We start from the raw sequence: 24997 nt of genomic DNA, 5'->3' as shown, positions 1-24997 counted from the left end.
TGCTGCGAGCCTAAAGAAAAATTACCAATGGAGTCCAAGAGAGAAAACGAACTCCTTTTGTAAGGAGTTCGTTTTCTCTCTTGGTCAAGTTGGTCAAAAACCAATGATTGCTTGCAGGCCAAGAGATTTGTTACAAACACATAAATTCTTTCAAAGCCATTTTCAATATATTCGAACTTACATAAATGAACATGCAGGACTCTCATTTTATTATCGGCACTTCCTTGGCATGATAATTAAAGAGAGATGTTCTTCAGACCATGTGAGGATGGCTCAAAAGGAAGGAAAAGGACTCTCCTTTATCAGGATAGCTTCTCAGTGTCCTAAAAACTACTTTTGAGTGCTAGGTAGTAACAAACACACACAAATTTAAAAACTTTATTTCAGGTACACCTTTTACAATAGTACAGTGGCTTGGAGGGCTGCAGCCCCTTTTTTCCAAAAGCAACAGTTTTGTTGGAAATTTTTCAGAAATTTTATATCTTACATTTACAAAGAAGAAGGGAACAGAAAATCTTAAACGAATTATAGTCTGTTGTTAACTTATAAAATTGACTTAACAGGGAATATTTGTGTACAGTGATACAAAATTTTGTATTATGGGAAAGCAAATTCAATGGCATTATTTAACTAAGAATAAAAAAATCACATCTTATCATATTAATTCTTAGAAAGATTTTTGACATGGCAAAGTACCTTTCAGATTGTGCAATTGAAGATTGTGAAACTTGTGCTAGTCATGAACTGCATGGCTTTCACATTGGGTGCCTTGAATGCAAAGCTGGATACCTCCTGAAAAGAAACATTTTTAAAGATCAATGTGTTGCAGTTTGTCCTGACAGTTTCTATGCTGGAGTGAAACCAGGAACAAATATTAGTGCATGTCTTGATTGTGATGTACAATTTTGCCAAAAGTGCATCAAAAGAAAGAAGTGTGCACAGTGCTTTGAGCCATTTGTTTTTGACTTCAAGAAAGCAAAATGCACACTTTGCCCTTCAGGGACAATCTACAAAAGAATAACCAGGTCATGCAAATCAGTTATCAAAAAAGGTGGAGGTAAGTTTATTTAATGAAAGTATACATATATGGGGTGTTTATATGAAGATAAGCTGGCCCAATTGACAGAACTGGCATGCTTTGTTGAGGTTTTGCAATTATCTTGGGATCCTTTTACATTTCAAAAGTGTTTGGATACCAATTATAATGATTTGTCTTTACTTTTAAAAGTGTCAATAGTAGCTTTATTTTTTTGTACCCTTGTGAAGTATTTTGAAACACCTTGGGAGTCGTTTGTCGTAAATAAATACAGATGGTTGTTCAGGAGGAGTTCTCATGGGGAGGTTTTCTATGGCTTATGATCTTGGTTGTTACACCAATGAGCCAACCTGCTTGACAGGGATCTCACATCCAAATTGCAGTGGTCTTGACTCAGACTGCTAGAGGTAGGACAAAATCAATCTTGAGAAAGTGACCAAGCCTACTTGACGGGGCTGTAAGTTATGATTTAGTAAGTGGTCAGCAGCATATATAGTGGTGATTTGTTATTATTAAGGAGAAAAGAAGGTGCTATTCAAGGAAGTGCTCCCAGAGGATATGTGTTTTCTTAGTGTATATAAATATTTTTTCAGGCAGCCAATATTTCACCTGCATCATTTAAACCAATCTTAACTTTTTTTGCACTTGTGCTGTTAGTCTAAACAGCTGTATTTCCTCTTCAATTTCTAGGAAAGCCAATAACAATTGAAGGTCTTATTTCTTCCTCCAAGAAGAAGAAAATGGGGATCAAGAAAAAAACTGTGATTTATTCTTAAACTTATTGCTTGAGCCATTTTTGACTGAAATCAGCAAATACATATTTTTATTTCAACAACTTAACCTTTCTTGAATGCTTAATATTGTTGGGAATAACTCATTGTGTGCTTATGGAGTTTGATGGTGCACAAGAATGTTAAACATTATGCTAGACTACAACATGGCAACATTGTATTCTGCAGCAACTATAAAACGATTAAAAGTCTCTTGCAGTTCCCAAAAATAATTTAACAGTGTGTATGTGATAAATGAAAGCAAGTTTTGTGGGTCTACATATATGCTCTGTAATACCCCAAAGTCATGTTTTTCAACCAAAAATTAAGGGCTGATTTATATGCTGTGTTAAGATATAGGCTGAGAAATAAGGGAACTTAGAAGAACAAGGGTTTAAAACATCCAGGAACAGGTATTATAGAGGACCATAATTTCAGTCTGCCTCTAAGTTTTTGAGATGTTAGTGCTCACGATATTGATTTAATTATGACATAAAATTAACAATTAAAGTCAACAGTTCTTTGGATATGACCATCATTAGCAACTGACGGTGAAAAGTTTTAAAAAGAACAAATTTTCCTGGGTCAAAATTTTCTGGATTAAAGTACAACACAAGCACAAACGAAAATTGCATCCTGAATCGAACATGATAAGAAAATTTGCATCCCTATTCATTAGTATTCTATGTGATATTATATGGATTTTTAGCAGCACTAGGTATATACACGGTTTAGCATCAGTTGTGCAAGGGGTTTTACATTGGTTTCATAAAGTTGAATGTTAACTAATTGAAGAAATTTATGTTGGTCCTAACTGAATGAATTTATGTCATGTTATGCATTACCAGAAGGTAAATTGATTTTTTTAAACTGAAGAGGCAGACATTGAAGTTTTGCAATTAATTGAAGTTTGAATCAAAAATCGCAATTATTTGAAGTTTGAACCAAGTAAACTGATTTGAATGGATTCTTAATGGCCACGACAGGATAAAGAGTTTATTGAGTTGATGAAGGTTGGAAATGGACCACACAGAAGATTTTCTGCTTTGTCAGTATTGACATTTAAATTTACCTATCAAATTAAAAGATTGAATGTTTGTTAAAAATGTAAAATGAAATTACACATATTTAAAGATTGTATCCAACAAATTGTTGAAAAAATTTACCTAACATGGCCATTACTGCAAGATAGAAGAACCCCTATTCACCATTTAATTTCTGCCCACTCAGTTGTAGATCATGCAGGTATGTTAATGGTCCTTTTGGGACAACCTTGTTCCATGTATTACCAAAGTACCCTTGTTTCATCTGATCAAGAGGGCATTCTGCCTTAACAGCTGGTATAGCATACATCATGCAAAGCCATTTCCATAAATTTGGATATTCCTTTATATACTTGTGGTTCAACTTCATTCGTAAATAGTAAATTGGATCATGCCGGAAAATTGTTGGAAACAATCTTATATCAGTCAGGGTAAGTTGACTACCGCAAACAAATGCACTGTTTGCCAGCATGGCATCAAGCTTATCAAGTGCACCAAAGTATTCATCAAATGCATCTTCGTATGCTTTCTGGGATGATGAAAAACCAGCTTTATAAGCTCCATTGTTTATTTTGTGGTAGATCCAGTCATTGCACTCAGACATAAAAACTTTCTTTTCAGCTGGAATCAAGTTGATAGGATTTTTGGCAAGAGAAATAAAAGATGTTGCCAACATCTCAATTATTTCAGCACTCTCGTTGCTTACAATGGTTTTTGTTTTCTTATCAAACAACACAGGAACACTTGGTCTTGATGCATTCAAATCAGCTCCTACCATTTTGTAAATCTCAACAACTGTAGTTTTACCATTGACTGTGTCATTTGTACAGCTATCATACTGAATCTAAAGAAAAGGAGAATAGTTTCTATTAGTAACACGTTCATCTCAAGGTCAAGCAAATTATGCTCTGAATACAAACATTAAAGGCCAAAATTTCTGGGAACATTCCAGTCCTCTGGAGTACTTCTGAGTTTCTGTTGATATTCTAAAATGGCTTCTCAATAAAGGAATTGCCCATAGTGAACAACATGCATAAAAATGTCTGAATCAAAGAAGCAGGCCTCTCCGTGAGCATTTTAGCGGGCGCGTGCTCAAACGCGCGCCTCGCTTTGCTAAGGTGCGCGTTTTATCAAAAAAATATATTAACGTCAAAGTAGGCAAAAATGGCATGTTTTTGCATATAAATACTTTGTATCTAGAAATATCTAAAAAAACTACTTAATAGAGCACTAAAAGCAAAAAAACACATTATTGTTGCAGTTCGATAATGTCCAGCTCAAATTCCGATGAAGAATCGGAATCAGAAGAAATGGAAGAATCAAAATTCGTTCCATTGACGTACGATTCAATTGCTTTCCTGGCACTTCCTTTACAAAGAGGATTTGATAAAATAACGCTTTTGTGTTTTGAGCAAACTTTACACCAAATCGAAACCATCATTGTCTTCCCATTTCATTTTTCGGTCTTTGATCCACTAACTTCGTCCTTGCGATACTTGCGAAAGCAGATAGCTCTATGGCTTGACCCTTTGAATTACTGGCCATTTAAAAAACTTATAACAATCAGGAATCGCAATGACAGTTTATTGGTTATTGACCGGAAATATATTCAAGAGGCTTTAACTTGGCAATAACAATTTCCTCGAAAGAGGGATTAAAAGAAGCAACCGTTTATTTTGATATCAATCGATTTCGAATCCGCAAGGCTCTTGGTATAATAATTGTTCAAAACCAAAACACAAGGAGCGTGATTCAAAGAGTTCTTATAAACCAGGCGCGTGATTTATTGCGCGTCTCGGCAACGACAGGAGCGTGCCAAGGCGCGCGCGCGTGATCGGGCGCCTTAAACGGAGAGGCCTGAAGAAGATAATATTTTTAGGGAGAAATACTGATATTTTTGGAGATATTTTTGCACACCCAAAATCAATCATACTTTGCACCAGGGGCATGGTTGGAATTTTTGTGGGCTGGGAAAATCCAATTTTAGGGGCCCACTATACAATGTTTTAAAGGCACAACATTTTGATGCTAAAGGGATGCTTGAAAATGAAACACCAATCTCCCGAAGCTGTGAATATGAATCAACCATGCATAAAATATATGACAAAAGTATCCATTTCATTAACTTTGTTGTTGCTGCACCTTGTTCATAATTTAATCAGGCATTAGGAGGCTCAAATATTCATGTTGTATATGGTTGGGAATTTGTAGCAAAATCATTTTATTCAGATTCATGGTTTTTTGTAATCATTCATGCTTTGTATGTTTATATTCACACATTTTTTCATTCATATTCACGCTTTTTCATTCATTTTAAAGAGAAAACCTTGGATTTGTATCTGAACGTAAAAAGCGTGAATATAAAAAGCATGATTGAAAAAGACATGAATGTGAATGAAAAAATGTGCGAATTTGAATACAAAAAAGTTTGAATATGAACATACAAATTGTGAATGATAACAAGAAACCATGAATTAATAAAGTGAATAAAATGATTTTGCTACAAATAAGCAACCATAGTTGTACACTCAACAGCATCAAGCCCTCAAGGTTTTCTTGCATCATTCTTGCTCGTAATCTGGTTGTTACTAAATTCAATTTTGAACAAAGCTTCTTGCATTCCACTTGCATTACTGGAAGAGTAAGCAAATACTGCTTTACAAGGAACATATGGATCATTATGTGAGGTGCTGTTCAAGCTGTACCTATAAAGGATTCAAAATGTGCAAGGATTGCACTGCCAGCATGCTATTCCATATTGTCTGTCATTCCATATTGCCATGACAGTGTCCTTTTCCTCTTTGTTCACTTGCCTGAGAAAGGCTCTCCGTTTATTATTTTATTATCTTTCTGTCATATTCTTCTGGAAGAGTCTTGTCAAAGTTCTGGAAACAACTCAAGTTGATTTCTCAATGTACTGCAATCAACTATTCTTCTTAATAATCTGCAAATATTTTCCAATAATCCGTTTGGAAGACCATGCAGAATTATGTTCTTGGTGAATCTTTTGGGCTAAAAGCATGCAAAATCTTTGTACAATGCTTCATGAATTGTGAATCGCTCATTCAGGCTCTGTACCACATTATCCATCACAACATTTTTCTAAGATCTTTGAGAATTTCATGTTTCCCAAGGTTCAAAGATCTTTGAGGGGTTTGCTTTCCTTTTTTAAAAATTTCTCCCAGACATTCATAGGGTTGTATGATTCCTTGACAAATTGTGATGCAGTTTGTAGCATATCAAACATAACATTAATGCTTACCCATGTAACAATGACATCACTAATTTTAATATACAGGCATAGCACCAAATGTGAACATGACTTTTATTGATGCTGAAAATTTGAGATGACAATCCTTTGTGTATGCCATTCATGAATGCTGTTTCCTGAAGTTGATTCAGCATTTACTACCAAGGCTCAAAATTAATAAACAGGGGTTCTGCAATTAGGATGATGTGGGTGAATTTTTTCAGCAAAGTTGATAATAGAGGGGGTAACCGTGAGAAAAGTCTACAACAGAAAAGAAACTGTGTATCCTGATTGTCTCTTGTTGTCCATCACTTGTTCTATGTTGCAAAAGTGAGTGTTGCTGAGGCAGCATGGGAGCATAGGGCCTTGTCTTTCATGGGAGCACTTATCTTTTCTTTAAAATCTGATATTACTAGCTTAAAAATTATAAAAGTTAATGAAAAGACAAATATAAGGGGTCCACATGAAATACTTTAAGGGGCCTACCGGAAAATTTCCTGAGTCCCAGTGGGCCACCACGCCCCATCTCTGCAATGGCATAGGCCTCTATTTGATTATTTTTTCATTAAAAGGGGTGTACAAGTAGTTCAAACTATGAGTAGTTACAATCAGTGAATCGCACCTCGGCAACATGGGCTTCGACGCAGGTTGGAAAGTGGGAGGGGGATGCAAGGGAAAAATTATAATTCATAACAAAGGGGGGGGGCATGGTAACTGCAGGTCAAAAATCGACTTGCCGCCGTCTGGCTCACCTTCGTCCCTGTTGGCCAGTCAGCACCTTGAGGTAGGAATTGCCAGAATCCAGGCCCTTGCTCGTGGCTTTCGTCGGTCCTGTTTGGAAAACAGACATCCATGGAAATTACATCTTGCAAACCAAGCAACGATCTTGCCAAGATAACTCGATGGCACCAAGGGCAGTTGTAAGCAACGTACAAATGATATCGGTCCTTCTCTGCTGGGTATTTCCCATCTACTCCACCCACCCAGTCTCTGAAAGCAGCCTTGACTCTGACGAACTCACCAGCCTTTTTACGATCCACAATATCTGCTTGGCTCTCTTCAGTCATTATGAGACGACTTAACTGCTCCTACCAAGTCCTAATCAAAAGTTCCACACCAAGGATGTTCTCGCCCTTTCACCTGAATGCAAATTGCGCCTCCGCATAGCCCATTCTCACCCTTCTCAACATGACATTCTCTCTGAAATGGTCAGTGATTTGTTTTCTCATCAGGCACAGTCAAAATTGCGTAGGAAAACCCCTCGGGAAATCGGCTGGGACCGGTTTCCGCGTTTTCGATTTTCACCCTCGTTAGAAATCGGAAACGCGGAAAACGCGGAATTCTCATTCCTTCAAAAATAAGGTCTTATATCTCAATTCTTGAAAGAGCTTTGTTGCTTTGTTTATGTCTTTCCATTCCAGAAGCTTCAAGCAAAATTTCACTTTTCCGCGTGTTCCGCGTGTTCGACCTGGCCCGAGTTTCTTATAAGAAAAAAATGACTTTAGACTAATAAGAGCAAATATGAATGAAAATATCTGCATCCTTTCAAATGAACAGCACTTTCAAGGGGGCTGGTTCGAGGGGGCCACTTCAGGTGTAAAATAGAACTGTTGTTGGTTTTTCAAATTATTTTGCTATGGATGTTTTATTTTGCCTAAGCCCACCCCCATCACTTTCAAACCTGTATCAGACCCCACTATGAATTTTCAAGTAAACACTTACATAATTCTGTGCTTTATCACAAAGAGGGATAGGACCAAATATGGAAGAAAATTTTTTTCTTTTAATTTGTTATTTATAAGTAAGGCTAGCCTTTGTTACTCTGATGACCTATTTAAACCCTAAAAGGAGCCAAATAAGTTATATCTTTTAATTGTCAAATTTGTGATAACATTTCAACTTTCAGACAGGAAAACTAAAAATTTCTGGGGAAACAGCATCAAAAAGCTTTTTTAACATTAAACTAACAAACCCTACAAACCAATAAGATCTGTATCAGTTAATTTGGAATAATTCTCTCATTCCATTTAACACCCATCTGCTCCTATTTTTAAAGACTGTAGAAAATCATCATCTAAAATTTAAGTTCAATGGGTGAAAACATAAACATCTTTAAACAGCGCTAACTCGTAACATTGGAAGTGATTGAGACACTACCACACTGTTACATGTTTTGCATATTTTTTCCCTCTAGATACTGTCGACGAATCAAATCCAACAGAGAAAACTTCACTATTATGCATTCTACATTAGATACTTTTTCTTAGATCATCTCTAGTATGAAAAAACCTGACCGTGTTTGAATATATGATATTGGCCAAATAAGGCATGATTGCTTGATAACAAGGAAATTGGTATACTGTATTCTTACAAAGAGAAGGCTGCATTTTACAAGGGAAAAATTAGCAAAATGTCATTTGTGGCTCAATTTCTGTTCTTTAAGTAAGGTATTTAGGTGAAATTTACAATGTTTGAGCTTCAATATCAAATTTTTGAAACAGATTTCTTAATAAAATTTCTAGCAGGTATTAAAATATTCCAAATTTTTGTCAATGAAATGATTTAAGAGTAAGATAGAAACTGTCCTTTGGTGGCAGCTGTAATTTAGTGTCGACTAAAGAAACAAACAGAAGATGTGCTTAAGAAGATCATAGAAATGATCAAGGAATGTACCAAGCTTCATGACAATATTTCCACTTCAAGTGTTTGTGAAAAGGTTAACAGAGCAACCGGAGAATAACAAGCCATGAGGCTTGCGAAATTTGCAGCATTTGAAAAAATGTGACAGAGTAACTTTGGTTTTAGATATTTATCGTATCTATGGTCATTTTATTTTACTACTTTAAAATGTTTTTGCCTCCTTCGCTTGATATAATTTAAGAGCTTTCTATTTGATAATACACTTCACCGTTTTTTTAGACTTTTTGTCTGATGTATCCAAGCTTTTATCCTTGCAAGAATTCATTAGTGACAAAATCATCGAGGATATCATTACCATACTCATCTTTTTAAAAAATCTTTTAAATAGGACCAACTATGGAAAGTATTTGCAGTGGCCTACATTTTTAAAAATCCTTTTCTTTCAAACCCTAACACTATAAAATGTGGTATGTTTATGCATAAGACACTGCCACTTTGAACAGCACTTGAAAAATTAAAGAGAACTTCAAAATAGGGCAGAAAAGTGGACACACTTGAATTATACATATATTTTAAAGCATTGACATTGTGCAGAACTAGAAAGAATGTAAATCATCTAAGCTAGCCAGGAGTAATAAACAACAGCAACCAACAGATACATGCAGTTCATCTTATCATCTAAAAACATTTTGATTTCATGAGATAATCCCCTTTTACATTTTCGCAGTTTTCTTTCATCAAGTACTTTGAGAACTGCAAAAAGTATTGAGTTTAACTTGAAACACAATGAAAGAGAAATACAAAAAACACTTAAAGAAATTTAGAGAGCTTTCTTTATATATATTCTTGCAACAGTCTGTACAAAGTCTCATTCTCAGTGATAATAATTGTCTTTCGTCATTTTTCTAGAAGAAAATAAGGTAAAAATAAAATGCAAATCTTAAATTCTATCTAGGTAACTTGATACCTTTATTGAGTCCAGTGACCCAAAACATTTCAAATTCAGTCCCTTTGATTTGATTTTGATTTAATTCAAATTCTACTACATTTCTAAAAAGCTAGTTAGTTACATAAATTATAAATAAGTCAACTAAAGAACACAACAACAACAATGACAGTATTTAAAAGACAAAATGAAACAGAATTCTTAAGGATAATGCTTTGGTATATTGAAAAGGATAACTCTAAGATGCCATGTGTTGTTTAATTAATATATTAATGAAATTCCATTTAAATTAAGTTTTTGGGAGTTAAAGGGTCTGTCAATCCCATGGTTTACAACTGTATTGATATTTTTCAAGATATCACAATGAAAATGAAAAAAGTCTTACCTCACTGCACAATGATATTATTGATTGGGATATGAATGAGTTTTACAAAAAAACCAATGAATCCCATGATAGCAAAACCAATTGCTGTTGCAACTGCTATTTTTTGAAATTCTAGAAAATAATTGGAAGTGAATATATTGTAGAATTAATAACAAGCTTGCAAAATAAAAAAATTAAAGCATTAGATAATAACAATATTAAGCTTAATATTAAGCTATGATATTAGATAAACATATCTACATATACAATATTACAACAGGTTATGCCCATGTGACATTTAGCCACATTTATTTGTAGAAATTCCTCAAGAAAATCTTTAAGCTTCTGATTCCATTACAAAACAATGATTCTCATACAAGACTGATTTCATGTTGACATCAAGTTGTATGAAATATAAAATAATTACTAATGGAATAATAACATATGAAGCTAAACATAAATCTTAAAAAGTTGGTTGGTGGAGAGAGATGAGTGCTTAAGGCAACGTCACTTTTGGTGGTCACATTTGATAAAATCGCTTGTTTTTATCAATGGGAAAAGCCAATTTTTCATACTTTGTCAAGTCTGCTAACTATTAAAGTCAATAAAAACACGAACTTTCGATTAGATAAGAAGTTCTTTGTTTTGATGATGACAAGAAATGGTCACGTTCTCAAAAACGTGCCCGGCATGGTAAAAATAGTTTCGATTAAAAAATAGGGTTAGCATAATGGAACTCAAACCTTAAAAAAGAAAATTTCTTTGATAAACGTTAAAAATTAAAAAGACTTTCCAGTTTTCCTTCCCCTCCCGAAGTTACCGTAATGCTACGTAGCGTTTAAGACAATAATAAATTTCGGTTAGTTTCACTCACACGTTCAATTTATGAATCGAAATAGTTTAAAAGGATATGCCCAATACTATTTGAAAACAAATAAATCAATTCAAATAAGCCTTTTTTTAACTGGCTGGTAATCTATCAAAATAATTCCTACGAGTCACTTTTTAGGCCAGGAAATATTTCCTTTACCTTTACGGTCGGGTTTTGTACATCTTTTCACCAATCGAACTGAATCTTTGACGAATTCTTTGCATGGCTCCAGGGACTTTTGTACTTGATCCATTATAGCTTTGGTTTTTTACGGAAAAATGCTTTAGATAAAGAAAATTTTGCTTGTAAAATTTTCACGTATTTCCAGCTACTGCTACGTCACCTAACAAGGCTGTAAAGAGAGAACCTCGGTTTCAAATGACAATTATAAACAGAGACCGCTGACCAAAAACCGGATATCCAAAAACTTGTGCCTCTAAATGGAGAGGAGGTTTTCAGAGAAGCTAACACTCAGAAAAATTGAAGTCCAATAAAATCAACCTATAATGAAGTCGTTAGAAGTGGCAATAATTTTATTCTGCTTTGTTTTCACATTGATCCAAAAGACCGATGCACAAGCCTGCAGTCCTATTGACCAGTGTTCTTGTCGTATTCCGGACGGACCAGTGATTTCCCTATGGGATATTGATAAAAGGTAGGTGAGGGTGAATATGTTTAATAGATTGTAAAGGTGTAGGTGAGGCATAAATTGTAATCTTTTTCATAAGAACAGCAAAGGTCGATTTGTCAAATAGAACTATTAGAGAAGAATTATAAAAAATGACATAAAGAAGCTTGAAATACTGGAAATGCGTTTTCAAGCTCCTGATTTTACTGGGTTGGGATCCGGGGAAATATTTCTTCTATCCTGTTGTGTTCAACTGATGTTGTTGTGTTCTATGTTGTTGTGTTAGAATGAGAAATACGGTTGTAGGAGAAATTAAATCAATCACTATCAATGTTTGTAACAGGATGTAAGAGCTGTTCACCCAAAGTAGGCGTTACTGAAGAACTAGAGAGCATGACAAACAAACAAATTTCCTAAGGGCTACGCCCCCATATCAATCAGGATTAACTCCAAATCTGCCGTGGCCTTGAGATCACATACCCTGGGTACCAGAACCTGAGATCTCCATTCTCCTCCTGATTTCTTGGGCTCCGGTACCAGAGTTAGAGATCATATAGCAGCCCAAACATTTCCCTACAATTTCAAATAATCTCCCGCATTTTTTAAAATGAAGCTTGACAAGTCAGTCTATTGGCTGATGTTAAGTTTAGCTTTTATCCCTTAGAGCCATGAATGCCTTAGTAGATGTTTCCTTGTATAAATTTTGGTTTAACACTACTGAAGGCAACCCACATATGCATGTTTTGTTTTCTAAATGAGTTAGGAAGTAGTGGCTTGTTCTAAGAAGTTTATAAACCTTTTCAAATATAGATGCTATTTTTCTTTGCTCCTAGGTATGAAATTGGAAGTGTTGAGCCTGGCTTTTCTTATCTTTATCGCCCATGCACAGGCCGTAAAATAAAACTGTTGTTGGTTTTTCAAATTATTTTGCTATGGGTGTTTTATTTTGCCTAAGCCCACCCCCATCACTTTCAAACCTGTAACAGACCCCACTGTGAATTTTCAAGTAAACACTTACATAATTCTGTGCTTTATCACAAAGAGGAATAGCACCAAGTATGGAAGAAAATGTTTTTCTTTTAATTTGTTATTTATAAGTAAGGCTAGCCTATGTTACTCTGATGACCTATTTAAACCCTAAAAGGAGCCAAATAAGTAATATCTTTTAATAGTCAAATTTGTGATAACATTTCAACTTTCAGACAGGAAAGCTAAAAATTTCTGGGGAAACAGCATCAAAAAGCTTTTTTAACATTAAACTAACAAACCCTACAAACTAATAAGATCTGTGTCAGTTAATTTGGAATAATTCTCTCATTCCATTTAACACCCATCTGCTCCTATTTTTAAAGACTGTAGAAAATCATCATCTAAAATTTAAGTTCAATGGGTGAAAACATAAACATCTTTAAACAGCGCTAACTCGTAACATTGGAAGCGATGGAGATACTACCACACTGTTACATGTTTTGCATATTTATTTCCCTCTAGATACTGTCGACGACTCAAATCCAACAGAGAAGACTTCACTATTATGCATTCTACATTAGATACTTTTTCTTAGATCATCTCTAGTATGAAAAAACCTGACCGTGTTTGAATATATGATATTGGGCAAATAAGGCATGATTGCTTGATAACAAGAAAATTGGTATACTGTATTCTTACGAAGAGAAGGCTGCATTTTGCAAGGGAAAAATTAGCAAAATGTCATTTGTGGCTCAATTTCTGTTCTTTAAGTAAGGTATTTAGGTGAAATTTACAATGTTTGAGCTTCAATATCAAATTTTTGAAACAGATTTCTTAATAAAACTTTTAGCAGGTATTAAAATATTCCAAATTTTTTTCAATGAAATGATTTAAGAGTAAGATAGAAACTGTCCTTTGGGGGCAGTTGTACTTTAGTGTCGCACTAAAGAAACAAACAGAAGATGTGCTTAAGAAGATCATAGAAATGATCAAGGAATGTACCAAGCTTCATGACAATATTTCCACTTCAAGTGTTTGTGAAAAGGTTAACAGAGCAACCGGAGAATAACAAGCCATGAGGCTTGCGAAATTTGCAGCATTTGAAAAAATGTGACAGAGTAACTTTGGTTTTAGATATTTATCGTATCTATGGTCATTTTATTTTACTACTTTAAAATGTTTTTGCCTCCTTCGCTTGATATAATTTAAGAGCTTTCTATTTGATAATACACTTCACCGTTTTTTAGACTTTTTGTCTGATGTATCCAAGCTTTTATCCTTGCAAGAATTCATTAGTGACAAAATCATCGAGGATAGCATTACCATACTCATCTTTTTAAAAAATCTTTTAAATAGGACCAACTATGGAAAGTATTTGCAGTGGCCTACATTTTTAAAAATCCTTTTCTTTCAAACCCTAACACTATAAAATGTGGTATGTTTATGCATAAGACACTGCCACTTTGAACAGCACTTGAAAAATTAAAGAGAACTTCAAAATAGGGCAGAAAAGTGGACACACTTGAATTATACATATATTTTAAAGCATTGACATTGTGCAGAACTAGAAAGAATGTAAATCATCTAAGCTAGCCAGGAGTAATAAACAACAGCAACCAACAGATACATGCAGTTCATCTTATCCTCTAAAAACATTTTGATTTCATGAGATAATCCCCTTTTACATTTTCACAGTTTTCTTTCATCAAGTACTTTGAGAACTGCAAAAAGTATTGAGTTTAACTTGAAACACAATGAAAGAGAAATACAAAAGACACTTAAAGAAATTTAGAGAGCTTTCTTTATATATATTCTTGCAACAGTCTGTACAAAGTCTCATTCTCAGTGATAATAATTGTCTTTCGTCATTTTTCTAGAAGAAAATAAGGTAAAAATAAAATGCAAATCTTAAATTCTATCTAGGTAACTTGATACCTTTATTGAGTCCAGTGACCCAAAACATTTCAAATTCAGTCCCTTTGATTTGATTTTGATTTAATTCAAATTCTACTACATTTCTAAAAAGCTAGTTAGTTACATAAATTATAAATAAGTCAACTAAAGAACACAACAACAACAATGACAGTATTTAAAAGACAAAATGAAACAGAATTCTTAAGGATAATGCTTTGGTATATTGAAAAGGATAACTCTAAGATGCCATGTGTTGTTTAATTAATATATTAATGAAATTCCATTTAAATTAAGTTTTTGGGAGTTAAAGGGTCTGTCAATCCCATGGTTTACAACTGTATTGATATTTTTCAAGATATCACAATGAATATGAAAAAAGTCTTACCTCACTGCACAATGATATTATTGATTGGGATATGAATGAGTTTTACAAAAAAACCAATGAATCCCATGATAGCAAAACCAATTGCTGTTGCAACTGCTATTTTTTGAAATTCTAGAAAATAATTGGAAGTGAATATATTGTAGAATTAATAACAAGCTTGCAAAATAAAAAAATTAAAGCATTAGATAATAACAATATTAAGCTTAATATTAAGCTATGATATTAGATAAACATATCTACATATACAATATTACAACAGGTTATGCCCATGTGACATTTAGCCACATTTATTTGTAGAAATTCCTCAAGAAAATCTTTAAGCTTCTGATTCCATTACAAAACAATGATTCTCATACAAGACTGCTTTCATGTTGACATCAAGTTGTATGAAATATAAAATAATTACTAATGGAATAATAACATATGAAGCTAAACATAAATCTTAAAAAGTTGGTTGGTGGAGAGAGATGAGTGCTTAAGGCAACGTCACTTTTGGTGGTCACATTTGATAAAATCGCTTGTTTTTATCAATGGGAAAAGCCAATTTTTCATACTTTGTCAAGTCTGCTAACTATTAAAGTCAATAAAAACACGAACTTTCGATTAGATAAGAAGTTCTTTGTTTTGATGGTGACAAGAAATGGTCACGTTCTCAAAAACGTGCCCGGCATGGTAAAAATAGTTTCGATTAAAAAATAGGGTTAGCATAATGGAACTCAAACCTTAAAAAAGAAAATTTCTTTGATAAACGTTAAAAATTAAAAAGACTTTCCAGTTTTCCTTCCCCTCCCGAAGTTACCGTAATGCTACGTAGCGTTTAAGACAATAATAAATTTCGGTTAGTTTCACTCACACGTTCAATTTATGAATCGAAATAGTTTAAAAGGATATGCCCAATACTATTTGAAAACAAATAAATCAATTCAAATAAGCCTTTTTTTAACTGGCTGGTAATCTATCAAAATAATTCCTACGAGTCACTTTTTAGGCCAGGAAATATTTCCTTTACCTTTACGGTCGGGTTTTGTACATCTTTTCACCAATCGAACTGAATCTTTGACGAATTCTTTGCATGGCTCCAGGGACTTTTGTACTTGATCCATTATAGCTTTGGTTTTTTACGGAAAAATGCTTTAGATAAAGAAAATTTTGCTTGTAAAATTTTCACGTATTTCCAGCTACTGCTACGTCACCTAACAAGGCTGTAAAGAGAGAACCTCGGTTTCAAATGACAATTATAAACAGAGACCGCTGACCAAAAACCGGATATCCAAAAACTTGTGCCTCTAAATGGAGAGGAGGTTTTCAGAGAAGCTAACACTCAGAAAAATTGAAGTCCAATAAAATCAACCTATAATGAAGTCGTTAGAAGTGGCAATAATTTTATTCTGCTTTGTTTTCACATTGATCCAAAAGACCGATGCACAAGCCTGCAGTCCTATTGACCAGTGTTCTTGTCGTATTCCGGACGGACCAGTGATTTCCCTATGGGATATTGATAAAAGGTAGGTGAGGGTGAATATGTTTAATAGATTGTAAAGGTGGAGGCATAAATTGCAATCTTTTTCTTAAGAACAGCAAGGGTCGATTTGTCAAATAGAACTATTAGAGAAGAATTATAAAAATGACATAAAGAAGCTTGAAATACTGGAAATGCATTTTCAAGCTCCTGATTTTACTGGGTTGGGATCCGGGGAAATATTTCTTCTATCCTGTTGTGTTCAACTGATGTTGTTGTGTTCTATGTTGTTGTGTTAGAATGAGAAATACGGTTGTAGGAGAAATTAAATCAATCACTATCAATGTTTGTAACAGGATGTAAGAGCTGTTCACCCAAAGTAGGCGTTACTGAAGAACTAGAGAGCATGACAAACAAACAAATTTCCTAAGGGCTACGCCCCCATATCAATCAGGATTAACTCCAAATCTGCCGTGGCCTTGAGATCACATACCCTGGGTACCAGAACCTGAAATCTCCATTCTCCTCCTGATTTCTTGGGCTCCGGTACCAGGGTTAGAGATCATATAGCAGCCCAAACATTTTCCCCACAATTTCAAATAATCTCCCGCATTTTTTAAAATGAAGCTTGACAGGTCAGTCTATTGGCTGATGTTAAGTTTAGCTTTTATCCCTTAGAGCCATGAATGCCTTAGTAGATGTTTCCTTGTATAAATTTTGGTTTAACACTACTGAAGGCAACCCACATATGCATGTTTTGTTTTCTAAATGAGTTAGGAAGTAGTGGCTTGTTCTAAGAAGTTTATAAACCTTTTCAAATATAGATGCTATTTTTCTTTGCTCCTAGGTATGAAATTGGAAGTGTTGAGCCTGGCTTTTCTTATCTTTATCGCCCATGCACAGGCCTCAAAGAACCAAACTCAGTGTGTGATGGTTCATTGGTGTGTTTTCTCTTTTTATTTGTCACATTTTGATCATAAACTTGAATCTGTTGGGACAGAAAGTTCACCATCATACATCAATCATTGATGCATTGATTTTAAAAATCCAAAATAAGCCAATTTCTGGTGGGTTTGATGGTATGGTTTTGTGATTATGCAATAATATAATGTCTTTGGATTCAAATTTTTTTATTTTTAGCAGTCTTCAAGACATTATTTCATATTACCACTTTCTTAGAAAATTTCAAATTCATGTCCAATACTGACATATATAAAATGATGGGGAAATTATTTAATTCACAGGGATGCCAAGTCACTGAAAGTGATAAATCCAAGGTTTTGATTGCAAAGAAGCCAAAACTAATAGATGCTGGAAAAGATTCAGGTACAGGCCTGTATTACTTTACATACACAGGAAGCAAGGATCAAGAAACACAACAGTTTGTATCACTATTTAACTTTTTGGATGTTGCCATTGACAAATGGCATGTTTGTCCATAATTGCAAAAAGAGGTTTCACATTTTCAAATGTTGAGAAAATTAGCTTGAAAGTGAATAAGTGTAAAATGGTTATATTTACCAGGGTGGTGCTAGGAAAACATTTCGAGCTGCAAACACGGATATTCTATGTAACTGCCAACAAAGACCAAACTATTGGCAGAAAAGTATGAAATTAAATATAATAAATGCAGGAAGTAATGTAAAATATAATAGAAATGTGTAGATTGAATTTCAAGCAAATGTTGCATAAGTGAAAAATTCTGATAATTTTTGAAAAAGTTGTATATGTTTACAATAAAGGTTTTTTAAGTCACGTTTGAAATGTATTATGTCCCATGAAAATGGTTTTCTTTAAACGTAAGCCCACCCCTTGAACTCATTCACATTGTTGTCTAAATATCTATGAATCAATTTAACATTTTTTTGTAACAATAATATTATGTTTTAGGACTATCACCTTGAAAATAATTCTACAGTGCAGTGAGAATGAAGTTGCAAGTTTTACAAAAATGTTTGGTTGCCTAGCTGATAGCTGTGTATGTTATTGATTTGTTTTTTCCCTTTCCGTGTTGCTGATTTTGGCTGATTTTGGCTTTTTTGAAGGCATATTTACACATACACAATCAAGATACACATATTTAGACAGAAGAGTATTTTTTTAAATTAAAACAATTCAATTTGAGTGTTGGTGTGATCCAATATTAAAAAGTGTTCATTCTCATTTTAGATTATAACCCTGACTTCAAAATGTGCATGTCCAGGTCATTGCAAGGTTCCAAAAAAATCATCTGCGGCAACAACCTCTCACAAACTGAGCATTGGTTCAACTCTTTGTATTGTGTAAGTTTACTGTGCCCTTGTGGTTCTAGCCTGTGTTGAATGCGGAGCAGTGTTTTTTTTGCAGTTTCTGTTATATCAAAAATATTCCATAGACAGTTATTTATGTTCCATGTCAAATTAATGCTAAATGAAAACATTGTTTCATTTTATGAACTTCTCATTGCCTGATGCTTTTAATTTGATAAATTATTTTCAATCAAAACCCAATGGGAAGTCTCATCATTTCCCTGGACTTATGAAAATATTGCACAATAATCAATGGCTGATATTTTCTGATTTCAAACCCTCCACTGATATTGGTCAATCAATAACAACTTCCCTTCATTAAGAATTTCCAAAAATGAGCCTTTACCCCCTGTCAATCTGTTGAAAGGTTTTTGGCTATAAAAATGAGTAAATCCTGTATTTTAGTTGTGAATTCAGCCTACTTAGCATATTTCTTCCTCCATGCTCCCATTGAATATTCTGTTTTTGAAGTCTTCATGATATTAAAATTGATTTAATTTATTGCTATGCTTATTCACCCTTTCAGTCTACTTGCTCTACTTGTTGCATACCTTGTTTTTGGTTTGCTGTTAAACAAATATGCCTTTCATAAGGAAGGTTCAGAAATCATACCTCAGAAAGATCTTTGGTCTGGCTTTCCATCACTGGTCAAGGTATGTTGATATTTTTACCAATTTCTATGTGCAAAGGTTATAAGAGATTTAGGAATGTCTTGAGAATCTATTTTAGCATTGGGCTACCATGAATATCTAAATGTATCCGACTTGTAAAAGTATATGCGACAATAAATCAGTATGGAAAAAACGGAGCCTTAAATTAATCATCAGATATTCAAGGATCAAATGAGGGAAGTTTCAAGTCAATGTAATAAATGCTTTGGTCTTTTCTAACAATTGAAGAAGTGAATTTCCATCAGCTTCTTTCCTTCGAGTGTCTTGCCTTTTTCAATCGATTAAATGATTTAGAATTTGTAAGCTTGTTGAATGACAAACTCAATAGCGATAAAGCGACTTGTTTTATATTCTTGTTTTGGTTCAGGCGAGTGTAGTAAATTTGTATCGTCAGACTTTCGAAACTACTGCAAAACTTTGTTTCACATTTTCGAAAATAGACATACAAATAAAGCAAATACAGGTACATCTCTAAATTTGATTTTAAGGAAAACTGGTAATACAAAAAGACACATCGCTTTAAAGATGATCGATATTGGCATTTTTATCACGTTCTTTTATTTCTAGTCTGTTTCTTTTAAACTTCCATCCTTTTCATATTGAGCTGAGGCTTAACGCCTCTTTACTGGTAATCGGAATATCCTTCAAATTAATTTGTATAAAAAGTTTGTCCTCTAGCACTGTATTTTGATCTTAAAGATGTTAAAAAAGTCGAAAATCATTTCTTGAGATATTACGTAAAACAACCACTTTATCTGGTCTACTTTCCTAATGACATCAGTTTATGTTACCCTGCTTGGTTTTGCAAGTTTCAGATATTACGTTTGCATTACTTGGCATTGATTGATTCTTTGATTGATTGAAATGTAATTTACATGAAATTGATTGATTGACGTATAATACTTGGAATTGATTTTTTGACAGGACGGCTGTGTGTTCACTTTCCATAAATTGCGGAGAAAAAAGGGTGAATACCAAGAACTTTAAGGCTGATTGATGCCTGATACATATGGGGAATGCTCTGAGTTTTGCATATATTAAATGGAGATGATTTTGCTATTTTTTATCCTAATTTATACAAAAATGAAATTGAACATATCGATGCCACCAAAAAATTTTATATTTAGATTGTGCTTAATTTTTCAACCTTCGAAAAAAATTTTAACCTCGAATTGCATGTATTCTTTATCAAAGTACCACTACAGTTGCTATTGATCGTGAAGTTCTGATTTAGAAAATATTTTTTTTAATTTCATTGATTTTCTTAGCCTATCTTACATTTTTGACATTAACAATATTAAAGTTCGAGCTGTTCTGTAAATTCATTTGTTTGCTCAGTATTGATATTCTGCAGCAAAGAGCTATTCATTGTCATTTTGATTCTTGGTTTTAAGAAGCTTAACTTAGAGATGTTCTTTCAACAACTTCACGATTCAGTTATGAACAGTGATACCCCCCCAACGTTTATTGAAACCATTTACTGAATGTTGGGACTATTCAATGACCCTCCCCCGGTTCATTTTCAACCCCTGTTTAGTCGCTACTTCAGTGTAAGCTTTTTAGATAAAAAATATTATCCTTTAGTTACGTTCAACTTGCCTTATACCTCGCCTAGAAAGTTATTATCGTTTCCACCAATCAGCAGAATTGGGACGTAGAATAAAGGTAGTGCCTTTGTGATAATTTGAGATTAAATTGCTATTGAATTAACTCTTAGATTTAATTTATCTTTTTATGGTATAGTTATCTCATCCAACACAGTTTATTGCATTGATTATATTGTAACATTACATTGGAATATAATGTAATATCCACATAGAAAAACATGTAGAGAAATTTAATGAGCAATCGGGAGCATCCTCGACATTAGAAAATTAGCAGCTAAGCCTAGATGGTATTGATGTTGTTGTCAGCAGCATAGCCAGGGCTTCAATTCTGGAGGGGCAAAATAGCAGAACATTTTTCTTTAAGCTTATATCTGAGATACTATCCTATCTAAAGATAAATTCTCAGTACCCTGAATGCAATTTAAAGCCTGAGTAAGACAACACCAGATTTGTTGAACTATGGAATGTCAGGGGTTTGGGTGCCATGATGTTGAGGCAATCCGAAATGAAAACGAATCCGTTGTGTAACTTTTGCATTTACCCGACTTAGTGTCAAGAAGCAGTTCTATTCAAACTTTTATTCCGTAGTTTCACTGACAGAATGTAATCCAAACCCACTGCTTCCACAGTCCATTCTTCCATAATGATGCTAATAATGTTTTTGCTCAATATTCTTACTTGACATTGTGATTAAGAACAGGATTATTCTGTTGATACTGTTGATATTTTTATACTTATTAATTCTGCGTTAATTCATTAATTGAATTCGTTCAAAGCAAAATTTTTATATCGATACTAACTGAATGAATTCCAAGCATTTTAAATTAAATTTGCCGCATTTCTAATTTGTAAATTGTTCCTTTGATTAGAGAGAGAATCAAATCATTGTCTTCATGAAGAGTATATCCTCTACATTCTGTGATTCCATGTCTGCTTTTTGCCTCTTATTGGAGATGAAATTCTTAGTCCATGACTTTTCTAATAAAATGTTCTTCACGATTCTAATAAAATGGATTCATCATCTAGCTATTATTTCATAAATGTCTCAAGATCAATTTCGAAAATTTGTTCTTTATATTTTGATGTTGTCTTTGTTATTAATGTTAAATATGACTATACTTTTGATGATATTCTTTCTTGAGACTTTTTCAAAGAATAGATATTGAACCCTAAGTTCAGTTGTCGTATTTGATATAGCTATAGCAGAATTGCTCACGCACATTATTTCTATACTGTTCTACGTTATTTTGTGGAAATAAAGCTTACCTTTGAACCAGAGTCTTTTTATCAAATTGGCAAAATATTAAAAGATGATCAATATTTGGGTTGTGTTAATCTTAAATAGAAAAAAGTCTATAAAAGTGACAAATTTTTATTTTTAAATTTCCTGTTCATAACAGACCCTGATGTGGTAAACATGCCGAAGAGCTTGTGCAGATTAATACTATCTATAAACAGGGGTGCCGTCCTAAAAAGGTAGGAAGGGGGACTTTACTGCAGGCAAATTGAAGAGGCCACACCCAATATACTTGCATTTGTGAAACTCTTCGATGTGTATATGGAAACATTTAAACTATTCAATGACACAAACAGACATAAAAAATTGCTAAATCAATTGCTAAAACAGACAGATAAAAAATTGCCAACACAGAATTCGTCCAACCAAATATTAACTTACTTGTTTAGGGGGGCTTAGCCCTACAAAATCTCTCTGAATTTTAAGAAGGGGGGCTGAGTTCCCCCATTCCACGGTACCATAGCCTATGAAGTTGTATAGGTAATCTAGTTCTGATTTCTCCAGCATTATTTCTTTTATCCCTTAAACTATAATCATTTTTGGAATGTAAAAATACAGAATAGAACAAAGTCGACACATTTCGAAACAGATCGTATGTGACAGATTCTTAGCTAAGATGCCAACCAGCAGAAGAAGTACTATTTTCATATCATCTTTGTGGTGAATTGTTTTCTGGACAGTAATGCCCTTGACAATAATTTTCAGTTGGCAAAAGACGTCGATTTACGGCATCACTAGCAGCATTTCTTGCAATAAATCCAAAAGGGTAAATACCTGTTGATAAGCAAGGAACCAGTATGTTTCTGTCGCTGATAGAACTTATTTCAGAAGCAGTCAAACTTCTTTCCAACGAAGCACGTGGATTCAGTGAATAAGGGTGAAAATCTTCAAGCATCATGGCAGGCTGAAAATCTGAAACGAATAATTAAGTAACATTAAACATTCAATCCATCTTATTCAATCTAAAGTAATAATATTCAATCTGAGACAAATAATAATTTAACGTTGAAAAATCCTAATATCATACAGCGTAGTCACAAAGCAGAGAGTTTTCTAAGTGCTTTGCTTTATTTATTTATTTATTTATTTATTATTTGCTTAATACAAACAATTTCAAGCAGCTGCAAACACTTGATTGCAATTTTTCTTTGCAATAACTTAGAACATACATTTGTTACTCTTCTCGCTCTTTGGCAGAGCCAGGACTAATTGATTTTGATTTTAAAACAAGGGAGTCTGTTATATGTTGAGGCCACGCTAGTTACGTAGGCTCAGAATACTTCTACATATCCCATAGTTATTTTTAAGGTGCAGTGATAACCAATGTGCTTTGATATATCGGTTTTGCACACAGAGGTCAGGCGCGCATCCATAAATTTCAGAGGGCAGGGGTCCAAGACACAAAAAGGGCACATTTGTTTAGGTACGCCAAAAATTTGAGCAGTTAATAAATCTGTTAATATTGTACGCTAGACATGGAAAACTGATCAATAGAGAAAAATTGTGGTATATGGTTTATTTTGTGGTGTGGTTTATTCTTTCATTTTAATGTGTAACTATGTACATGATTTCTTCTCTCTGTCTGCCATCCAGTGCCGCCGAGAGGTTTAGGAGGCCCGAAGGGGGGACGGAAAATACATGATTCAGTTATGAACAGTGATACCCCCCCCCCAACGTTTATTGAAACCATTTACTGAATGTTGGGACTATTCAATGACCCTCCCCCGGTTCATTTTCAACCCCTGTTTAGTCGCTACTTCAGTGTAAGCTTTTTAGATAAAAAATATTATCCTTTAGTTACGTTCAACTTGCCTTATACCTCGCCTAGAAAGTTATTATCGTTTCCACCAATCAGCAGAATTGGGACGTAGAATAAAGGTAGTGCCTTTGTGATAATTTGAGATTAAATTGCTATTGAATTAACTCTTAGATTTAATTTATCTTTTTATGGTATAGTTATCTCATCCAACACAGTTTATTGCATTGATTATTTTGTAACATTACATTGGAATATAATGTAACATCCACATAGAAAAACATGTAGAGAAATTTAATGAGCAATCGGGAGCATCCTCGACATTAGAAAATTAGCAGCTAAGCCTAGATGGTATTTATGTTGTTGTCAGCAGCATAGCCAGGGCTTCAATTCTGGAGGGGCAAAATAGCAGAACATTTTTCTTTAAGCTTATATCTGAGATACTATCCTATCTAAAGATAAATTCTCAGTACCCTGAATGCAATTTAAGGCCTGAGTAAGATAACACCAGATTTGTTCAACTATGGAAAGTCAGGAGTTTGGGTGCCATGATGTTGAGGCAATCCGAAATGAAAACAAATCCGTTGTGTAACTTTTGCATTTACCCGACTTAGTGTCAAGAAGTAGTTTTATTCAAACTTTTATTCCGTAGTTTCACTGACAGAATGTAATCCAAACCCACTGCTTCCACAGTCCATTCTTACATAATGATGCTAATAATGTTTTTGCTCAATATTCTTACTTGACATTGTGATTAAGAACAGGATTATTCTGTTGATACTGTTGATATTTTTATACTTATTAATTCTGCGTTAATTCATTAATTGAATTCGTTCAAAGCAAAATTTTTATATCGATACTAACTGAATGAATTCCAAGCATTTTAAATTAAATTTGCCGCATTTCTAATTTGTAAATTGTTCCTTTGATTAGAGAGAGAATCAAAGCATTGTCTTCCTGAAAAGTATATTCTCTACATTCTGTGATTCCATGTCTGCTTTTTGCCTCTTATTGGAGATGAAATTCTTAGTCCATGATTTTTCTGATAAAATGTTCTTCACGATTCTAATAAAATGGATTCATCATGTAGCTTTTATTTCATA

At 33.9% G+C, this 24997-nt stretch overlaps 4 protein-coding genes across 5 annotated transcripts in view; 3 read left to right on the top strand and 1 right to left on the bottom strand.

Moving 5' to 3' along the window:
- LOC135682306 (uncharacterized) overlaps positions 1-2696 on the top strand; it is a 32446-nt gene extending 29750 nt beyond the window's left edge. For both annotated transcript variants that reach the window (XM_065197144.2, XM_065197145.2), the window contains 2 exons: positions 704-1057; positions 1727-2696. In XM_065197144.2, the coding sequence (XP_065053216.2) occupies positions 704-1057; positions 1727-1812 (440 nt within the window). In that variant the 3' untranslated portion in view covers positions 1813-2696. The remainder of the gene's footprint in view (positions 1-703; positions 1058-1726) is intronic.
- LOC135682338 (aladin) overlaps positions 1-24997 on the top strand; it is a 310265-nt gene that overhangs the window by 185707 nt on the left and 99561 nt on the right. The window lies entirely within an intron of this gene.
- LOC135682307 (uncharacterized) lies at positions 365-7499 on the bottom strand. Its single transcript, XM_065197146.2, has 3 exons — positions 6852-7499; positions 2973-3693; positions 365-792 (listed from the first exon to the last, which is right to left on the bottom strand). Exons 1-2 carry the CDS (start codon positions 7164-7166, stop codon positions 3007-3009), a joined length of 1002 nt encoding a protein of 333 aa, XP_065053218.1. The 5' UTR covers positions 7167-7499; the 3' UTR covers positions 365-792; positions 2973-3006.
- Positions 16173-21749, top strand: LOC135682310 (uncharacterized). The gene is made up of 7 exons (XM_065197149.2): positions 16173-16321; positions 17123-17216; positions 17520-17656; positions 18166-18253; positions 18445-18557; positions 19090-19216; positions 20159-21749. The coding sequence occupies exons 1-7, from the start codon at positions 16173-16175 to the stop codon at positions 20219-20221; spliced, it is 771 nt and encodes a 256-aa protein (XP_065053221.1). The 3' UTR covers positions 20222-21749.

The sequence above is a fragment of the Rhopilema esculentum genome, chromosome 16, assembly GCF_057945365.1.
Source record: "Rhopilema esculentum isolate cy_ngs chromosome 16, ASM5794536v1, whole genome shotgun sequence".
NCBI classification, from domain to species: domain Eukaryota; kingdom Metazoa; phylum Cnidaria; class Scyphozoa; order Rhizostomeae; family Rhizostomatidae; genus Rhopilema; species Rhopilema esculentum.
This window is presented reverse-complemented; position numbering and strand designations above follow the sequence as displayed.

Bases quoted from the DNA above. Each gene is read 5' to 3' on its own strand.
- LOC135682307 (XM_065197146.2), bottom strand. From the start codon at position 7,166: ATGACTGAAGAGAGCCAAGCAGATATTGTGGATCGTAAAAAGGCTGGT. The intron at 3,694-6,851 runs GTGAGCCAGACG...CCTTTTCTTTAG, and splicing joins ACTGGCCAACAGGGACGAAG to ATTCAGTATGATAGCTGTAC.
- LOC135682310 (XM_065197149.2), top strand. From the start codon at position 16,173: ATGAAGTCGTTAGAAGTGGCAATAATTTTATTCTGCTTTGTTTTCACA. The intron at 18,558-19,089 runs GTAAGTTTACTG...TCACCCTTTCAG, and splicing joins GGTTCAACTCTTTGTATTGT to TCTACTTGCTCTACTTGTTG. The intron at 19,217-20,158 runs GTATGTTGATAT...ATTTTTTGACAG, and splicing joins GCTTTCCATCACTGGTCAAG to GACGGCTGTGTGTTCACTTT.